This window comes from Alligator sinensis, unplaced genomic scaffold (assembly GCF_000455745.1).
Source record: "Alligator sinensis unplaced genomic scaffold, ASM45574v1 scaffold1430_1, whole genome shotgun sequence".
NCBI lineage: Eukaryota > Metazoa > Chordata > Crocodylia > Alligatoridae > Alligator > Alligator sinensis.
This window is the reverse complement of record NW_005842800.1, coordinates 568,368-577,536: the sequence shown is the minus strand read 5'-3', so window position 1 is coordinate 577,536 and position 9,169 is coordinate 568,368. Positions and strand designations below refer to the sequence as shown.

Here is a 9,169-nt window from a genome sequence, read left to right as displayed (position 1 = left end):
CCCCCCCCGGTGCTCCTGGACGACCACCTGTGGCTGTCACACAGCCCACCCTGTCCCACTCCCTCCCTTGCCGTGGGGGCCTTGATCTGCCCCACCTCCCTCCCTTCCACTTCACAGACTTACCGGCAAAGCGCTGTTCCACATGCATTAAAAGAAAAAAATCCAAGATTTGATCTCTCTATCTGGAGGTCACGAGTCAGAGTTAATTTGACTTGGAATCGGGAGTCTTGTGATTGTTTCCCAAGAGTTGTCATTACTGAAGAAAATGACAGCACCATGAAAAGACTTTAATTTCCAATGTCCAATTTAGAGCTACAAAACCAAGAGGATGAGTCTGTCTAGAAGGAGTGGTTTGGTGCTGTAGCACCTAAGAGATGTCCCTAAGTCCCAATTATGGATTGAATTTCCTTGTTCTGGGCATGCTACAAACATTGAACCAAAAGACTGTCCCTGTTCAAAAGAATCCACCCATGTCTGAATGCAAGGCATGCCCACAGTGCAAGCAGATAAGTGAAATCTTGTGTTTTAATTCTGCAAGTCTTGTTACTCAAGTGTGTTTCACAGAGGTGTAGGTTGTAGCCGTGTTGATCTAAGGACATAGGCAGACGAGGTTCTTTGGGTGAATCTGATATCTTTTATTAGTGCAACTTAAATAGTTGGAAAACAATTTTTAAACAAGCTTTTGGGTTCAAAAACCCTTCATCAAGCTAAGGAGTTGTTTCACAGAGGAGTTGGTTTCTGTGTTATCTTTGATATGCAATGTGAGAGCAACAGTCCCTAACTAAGAGAAGAGAGCAGTCAAGCTGCCAGAATACCAACTGCTTTTAATTTTTGAAGGTAAAATAATTGGCTACTAATTACTGATGCAGACTGCTCAGTTAAGTAGTCAGAGTAATTGCTGCATGGAATTTCAAAATGTAGTATAATTAAGAAGAAAGAATTGTCCTAGATCATATTTCACTTCCATGATATTGTTGTCTGCCATCAGTAGCTCACGAAGTATGATCTCACCTCAGAAACGGTCCTGTTATATCCAGGGAGCTAGAGAGTGTTCCTACTTTGACAATGGACTACTACAGGGGCTGATCCTGTTCTACCCTACAGAGACCCTTCTACCATTCTGGCAATGGGCAGATTTGTATGACTCAAGATTGCAATTCTGTTGCACCCAGGGAGATACTGTTACCCTTCCCATGATGTTTATGTGCCAGGATCCATCTCTTCAGGGGAGATGTCTGATAGCATTGACCTCAGGATGTAAAAACCCCCCTCCCCCACAAAAAACATTCCAGGGAGGGAGCAGAGGAGAGCCATGGGATAGAAGTGGCACCCATATTTTTCCCAAGAGCCTAGAGGTTAAGGACTTGTCCAGGAAGCCAGGAAGTTGAAGACCTGAGTTTTATGCCTACTTCATTTAGTATATTAGCAGGGGGCCAGGAGGATTCAGTTCCATGTGGCTGTTTTCTGCAATTTTCCAATGTCTATTTAATACAAAACTGTTTTGGAAGCAGGGACCAGAAACCAGAATTCCCTCCTTTCTTTCCAGTAGAATACTCTCTGCACTGGACTTTGGGGTCAGGCTCATTCTTGTATGGTCTCCTACTGCCCTATAATCTTGCTTTTCTTTAAATCTAATGGCCCAGATTCAATAGGAGAGATTGGGGAATGCCCATAGCTCTACCTAGTTCATAACCTGAGTTATTAGAGCACTTTTCCTCTGACAATGAAGATACCAGTGCAAATGCCCTCAAAAGTGAGGTATACGTAAAACCCAGCTCCATTTCTTGAGTAAATGCTTTTACCACTAAGCTAATGGACACTCCACTCCTTTAAGATATAGATAAATGTTACAATGTAACTATTCTCTCCCATGCTCCTGTAGCAATGTAAATGTGGCAAAACTGTCCTCGTCTTGGAGCCTGAATGAAGCAGCATTAAAATTACAATGGTTTTGCTACGCTTGTATCTCAATAGGAGCGTGCAGAGGTTACAGTTGCATCTTAACAGCTTTTATTAATATAATTTCATAAGCATAATAATGATATTGTTGTCTAGACAAGGGGTATCAACTATGTCCCACAGAACCGTTCCATCTCTCTTCCCAGTACACTGATGGGCTGCTGCAAGCTGTGGGGCATGGATTGCTATTTGACAACATAGACCTCAAGTTGTAAAAAACTACAATTAAAATAATAATAATGGAGTAGCAGAGGAGGGCTATGGGATAGAAGGCAGTATTTGAGGTCCCTGGACCCTGATGGGCATTCAGTGGCAGATCCCTGGACTCATGCTACCCACCAAACTTGGCCCCACATTGCTGGTAGGCTCCAGCCCCAGGCTGCTGCCCAAATGCAGACCCCCTGGACCTAGGGTTACCATATGTCCGGGTTTTCCAGGACATGTCATCTTTTTTTTGGCCCCCTGCCCTCCATCTGGGCAGGTTTTTAAAATGCAAGTAAATGTCTGGGTTTTTGCTCTGCCTCCGCTTTCCCCTGGCACTTAAGGCTTGGCTGCTTGGGGCTGGGAGCAGCAGGGGATGGTGATTGGTTGTTGGGGGATCACATGTTCTCCATGCAGGCCCCAGCAGCTGCTCACAGGTGAGGCAGAGGGTATGTGTTTGTGGCGGGTGGGGCAGCAGGGCTGGGGGGGCAGGGGGACTGTGGATCAGGAGTGTGGGGCACTGGCAGGGCTGGGGTAGGCAGGGGGGCTTCAGGCTGGGAGTGCGGGGCACCGGCAGGGCTGGGGGGCAGGGGCTGTGGGTTGGGAGTGAAGGACAGTGGCAAAGCTGTGGGGAGCAGGGGGCTGCAAGGCACTAGCAGAGCTGGGAAGGGGCCAGGGGGCTGTGGTTTGGGAGTAAGGGGCACCAGCAGGGCGGGGGGGTTATGACTTAAGAATGAGAGGCAGAAGTATGGCACAGTCGTATCACTGCCCCACTCCCTCCAATCATATGCCCCTTCCCCCGTCTCCTCTCCCTCCCTCCCACAGGTGTCTTCTTTTTTGATACTAGAAATACGGTAACCCTACCCATGCTGCTGCTGAATGCAGATCCACTGCAGTTGCTGTTGGCCTTGGGGGTCTGGCCTGGGAAAAGTCCGTGGAGGAGTCTGGTTCCAGATCTGGGCTCTGTCTGAGTTTCACACATTTGGTCTAGACTCTAAATGTCAAGAGTTACTTCATGTGGCTTTTCTAGCTAAGGAATAGGTTTTGGGTTTTGGGGGGGGGGTTGTGAATTTAAACACTTTCAAGAATGAAATGGGGTTGCAGCAGAGCTTTAGTGGAAGTAGATATCTAAGCAATCTAGACCCGTTTGTTTTGTGTTTGTGCAGGGGCAATAAGGTCATGTTTAATGATTTAGCTACTTAAAAGCCACATGTCATGTTCTAGGCTATAGATTTTCAGCTAGAAAAAGTGACTGCCATGTCACTTATCTGTCAATAGCAACAATCCTTTCTCTCTAACTGGAAAAAGTAGAGGATGGATTAGGTATATATTTAGTTGTCGAGGCCATACTAAAGATATGTAGTTCTCCAAGGCAATTAAAATAATGACTTTTGTTATCAACAGCTTAGTTTCCTTTTTAAAGACACTCTGAAAATTTAGGATTACTTCACTTTTGCAGCCCTTAAAGTTGTTTTAAAATAATGTAGACACTAATGATTGGATGTAAAGAGAAGCTTTTCAATGAAAATTAAAAAATTAAAATGTAAAATTAGCCAGAAAAGCCCTTAATTATTGACTATTACCTAAAGAAAGCTTGAGACAAGTCGCTGCTGAGAAAATAGCTAGTTGACAGGCTGTATATAAAGGTTTTATTCAAAATTTGCTGAGTACTGCTTTTCTGGAGGGGTATTAATGCATTATTCCAAAAGACATGGGGAAAATTGAACAGAAACTTTAAAGAATGCTCAAATTGGAGAACTGAGAAATTCTTGGCTAAGCAGGGAAATCCAGGAAAGCCCTTAAGGGCAAAAAAGGGCATACAGGCTGTGGAGGCAGGGAGTAGCTACCAAGGAGGAGTATACCTCCTTGGCTCACAATTGCAGGGAATCAGTTAGGAAGGCCAAAGCAGGATTAGAACTCAGGCTAGCAACAAAAATTAAGGACAACAAGAAGTCCTGCTTCAGGTATATAGGAAGCAAAAAGAAGGTGCAGGGCAGCATAGGACCCCTACAGGATAGACAAGGGCAGCTGGTGACAGATAGGTGGGACAAAAGCAGAGCTCTTCAATGAGTTTTTTTTGCCTCTGTATTCTTGAACGAGGATCTAGACAAATCTCCCAAATGCATTACTGACAGGCAGGAGAAATACCAGCCCACCAACTGCCAGCACCAACCTAGTAAAGAGATGCTTAGAGGGGCTGGATGTATTTTTTTTTTTTTTTTTTTTTTTTACATAAGCAGGAACGAATGAGCTCCACCCAAGGGTGCTGAAAGAATTAGCCAGTGTCATAGCAGAGCCATTGGCATGACTGTTTGAGGACTCATGGTGCTCAGATGAGGTCCCTGAGGACTGGAGAAGGGCCAATATTGTCCCTAATTTCAAGAAGGGGAGAAAGGAGGATCCGGGTAACTATAGACTGGTTAGTCTCGCCTCTATCCTTGGGAAAATCGTAGAAAAATGGTCATGGATCACATTTGTAGGAGGTCAGCAGGTAATATAATGCTGAAGGGGAACCAGCATGGGATCATAGCAGATAGATCCTGCTTGACTAACTTTGTTTCTTTCTATGACCAGGTCACTAAAAGCTTAAATGCAGGAGTTGAGGTAGATGTTATCTATTTGAAGTTTAAGAAGGCTTTTGATACTGTATCCCATCCTATTCTTATAAAGAAATTGAACGGCTGTGTCATAGCCTATTACACAGTCATGTGGGTGGCAACTTGGTTTAAGGGTCATACTCAGAGAGTGGTGGTGGATGGTTCGGTATTGACCTTGAAAGATGTGGGCAGTAGGGTCCCCCAAGGCTTGGTCCTCGGTCTGGTGCTGTTCAGTATCTTCATCAGCGTCCTGGATGAGGTGATGGAAAGCACTCTGTTTAAATTTGCAGATGGCACCAAACTATGGGGCAGAGCAAATGCACTGATGGAAAGAAACTGAATCCAGGTGGACCTAGACAGGGTAGAAAAGTGGGCAGAGAATAATAGGATGCAGTTCAACAAGGACAAGTGCAAGGTGCTGCACCTAGGGAGATGGAATCACCAGCACACCTATAGGCTGGGGGATGACCTTCTCAGCAGCACAGCGACAACAAGAGATCTCAGAGTCATTGTCGACTGACTCCAAGATAAATATTAGTCATCAATATGATGAAGCAATTAGCAGAGCTAACCGCACTTTGTTATGCATTAGTAGGTGCATCACAAACGGGTCCAGGGAGGTGATGCTTCCTCTCTATGTGGCACTGGTCAGGCCGCAGCTAGAGGACTGCATCCAATTCTGGGTGCCATAATTCAAGAAGGATGTGGACAACCTTGAGAGGGCCTAGAGGAGGGCCACTTATATGGTTAGAGGCCTGCAGGGAAGGGAAGGCCTTATTATGAGGAAAGGCTGAGGGACCTGGACCTTTTCAGCCTCCACAAGAGAAGGTTATGGGGGGATCTTGTGTCAGTATACAAATTCATTGGGGGGCAGCAGGGAATAGGATATGCTCTGTTTACCAGACCAGAACACCCCTTGGAATAACCAGAAATAATTGCCACAAGCTGATGGAGAGTAGGTTTAGGTTGGACATCAGAAAGAACTTCTTCACGGTAAGGATTGCCAGAATCTGGAATGAGCTTCCAAGAGAGATGGTGCTCTCCTGTACCTTTGGGGTCTTCAAGAGGAAACTGGACAAGCACCTGACTGGGGTCAGATGACCCCAGAACTTCTTCCTGCCACTGGCAGGGTGTCAGACTTGATGATCCTTTGAGGTTCCTTCCGACCCTAGCATCTATGATTCTTTCAGTTGTATTTTGTGATATGGATGCATGCAGGGATATAGTTACCTGTGGGGAGATGAATAGGTGAGTTCTCCAGATCATACTGAGTGGACATATTTCTTGCAAACCTAGATTTATGTTTCCTGCAGTGAGGGGTTTGAGTTCAGCAAGCTAACTTGGTGAATACACTCTTCAAGCTAACTTACTAATTTAAACTTGCTTTTTACAGAGCAGGCATGCCAACCTGCAGTATGGGAGCCATAAATACTATGAACAGCTTCTTTGTGTGACATGTGGCAGATGGAGGAGGGGACAGGTAGCACAGCGGTAGATAAAGCAGGGAGCAGAAAGCAAAACATCAGATCAGTCAGGGAGCACAGGTGTGGGAGCAGAGTATTGAGCTACAGCTTGTCCACAGAGCAAAAAGCAGAGCAGCAGATCAGGGAAAGGGATTAGGGTGGCACTTGATTTGTAGCATGCCTGCCAAAAAAGTTAACCTCTACTGCTACAAAGAATTCTTTTTTTTCAGTAGCTTGAATGTTGTTTTTAAATTTTTAGAGATCCTGAATAGAAAATAACAATGATGTGAAGTCATGCATTCAGTTACTTGCTTTGTTTCATCTGTCAGACAGCATCTTAATGTAGAGTAGGTAATCTTTTTAATGCCAGAATACCCATACAGGTTTTATTAAAGAAAACCTTAAAACGCATGCTCTTTTAGTCCTGCCTTTGACCCCAGTGCAGCAAGGTATTTGTGCACAATGCTGATTTACTGATGTCAATAGAGAACTACTTGCATGCTTAAAATGGAGCAAATTTAATGCTTTAATGAAGCAAAAGTATAAAAGATTTAATGGAATCACAGAAGAATAGGGCCTAAAGGCAGAAGCGCAATGATGTAGCTAGACACATGACTAATGGCTGCCGCCGTGCCTCTGGTGCCAGTGGTGACACGTGGAGTGTGCATGGGCACCCCCTCAGAGCACTAGTGTACCTCCTGACAGGCAACGCTCCCTGCTTAGGTGATGGGCAGGCGGGAGCCCTAGCTGGTGCAGTCGGCCAGAGTGAGATTGGCTACGGGAACTCACCCTCCACCTCTCCCCTGGTCAGCTTGAGCAGCTGACTCGGGGAGAATGTGCCCCCCAAGTCAGGTGGCACCAGTCGCCCATGCCTGGTGCAGTTGTAGTGGCAGCCTTTTTTTTTTTTTTACTGCCCCTTTTCTTGCCCCTCCCCCATCAGCATCTGTGGCAGCTTCCCTAATCACCCAGTTCTACTTATACCACTGCTGAAAGGGACCATGGGACATCAACTAGTCCAAGTGCCTGTTAAAGGCAGGATCATTGCTCTGTAAATCATTCTAGACAAGTGTTTGTCTAACATCTTCTTAAACATCCAAGAGGTTCCACAACCTCCTTAGGTAATCTTTTCCAAGCAGCTTCAAAACTGCTTAGCACTGTTCCAACTTCTCTTATTGAAGTCTAAAGTAAAGCTGTTAACTTTGTCAGAACTAGAGTTAACCCAAGGCAGCACTCTAGGAAATCCTACTTTACAATGCTCCTCGTTTAAATTTGTTACCCATTTTGTTTATGCATGAAGAATTCAGAACATCTGTCAGTGTTAGTGTTTTTTTTAACTATGTAGAGTAACAAATGTAATAAAATGGGGGGAAAAATGTTCCCTTTATGGATAGAAAAACCTTAACATTAGTTGGACTACTGACAGTAGTAGGAACACATTGTATACGCACACTGTATACGCACAAAATTTAAATACATCAGTTTCTTATCAAGGCACAGGTTAATAGATTTGAATGTGATTTAATATGTAAGTTTGCTATCAAGAGTATTTCATTAAAAGTTTTATTTTAAGATTTTTTTTTTTTTTACAATAATCATAGGCATGTAGTTGGGGAGACTTACTAAGCTTCCATTAGAAAATCTATTTGGCATTTTTTTCCCAATTACCAGTCTCACATTATACTTCTAATCAGAAGAATTCTTGTATTTTTATTTTTGTGCATTTGTTTGTTTTGTAACAATTTTGTAACATATCTCATTGCTGCAAATCATTTATCCTCACATTTGTCCTTTTTAGTTTGGAGATTTCATTAAATAAAAAGGAAGAAGGACCAATGTGGCCAGAACTGATAGTGGCTGATTCACGAGGGGAGTTCATCACAGACTCTTCACAATGTCTCATGCATCTGACCTCTGAAGAAATGGTAAGAAATTAAAATCCTCATGTTATTCATCAAGTTGTACTTTGTTAGGAGCCTGACTCCTTCCTCAATTAGTATGAGATGATGCGATCATGTAAAATCTGGAAACTGCATTTTTCAATTAATTGTTTTTAAATCCTAGTACTAGGTATCTGAATTGTAACACTGTCCACATGACAGACTGCATTCAATTAACATGTCATGGTTTAACTCGATAAAGAATACAAAGAAGATTGAATATGGAGACCAAATTTAATTTCCACTAGTTGTGAAATAACAGCTCCAAACTTACTGTAATCACTTGGTTTGGAGGATTTTTCGTCACCTAGGATGCTTACTAGTAAAACAACATTAAGCAGCGGCAGCGTTCCTATGCCAACCAACTGCCACAGCCACCTAGGGATCTGATTCCCAACCACTAACCAAAACACAGAAATGCATTACACTGAATATGTTTAAACAGTTATCTTTAAATGTTACTGATAATTAATATGCTAAAAAGGGACGTTTTTGGTCATTTAGTCATATTTCTTGCATAATGCAGTCATAGGAGTTCTCTGAGTTAATCCCCATTTACTAAAGTATATCTGTTAGAACAACCTGCTAATCTTTTATTTAAAAAAATGGTCAATGGTGGAACATTCATTCTAGCCTTCCATAAGGTGTTCCAGTGGTTAATTATTTTCTGTCAAATTTATCATTTTCTGAATGGCCTCTTCAGATTCCAGCCACTGGATCTTGTTAGACTTATGCCTTTTAGTCTAAAGAACTCTTACAATTTTGCTTTTCCCTGTGTACAGACTTCTGCCACGGAGAGGCATTAATTTCAAGGAATTTGCAGCCCTAGAAATTCTAGCAAAAAGGGAGAGTACAGGCAATCTATCCAGCAAGGTCCTCTCCTGTTCCCCAAGTGTTCCCAGACCAGAGTGACTCCAGACTGGTAAAGAGGGAAAGCAGCTGCTCCTCAACTCATTGCAGTCTTTGAAAGGAGTTGAACAGCCTCTGCTTTCCATATGTTTCTCAGACTGGA

General features: G+C 43.4%; 1 protein-coding gene across 1 annotated transcript in view; it reads left to right on the top strand.

Moving 5' to 3' along the window:
• Positions 1-9,169, top strand: part of NUDCD1 (NudC domain containing 1) — a 139,700-nt gene that overhangs the window by 80,741 nt on the left and 49,790 nt on the right. Inside the window, exon 7 of the mRNA XM_025191268.1 lies at positions 8,016-8,142. Within this exon, the coding sequence (XP_025047053.1) occupies positions 8,016-8,142 (127 nt within the window). The remainder of the gene's footprint in view (positions 1-8,015; positions 8,143-9,169) is intronic.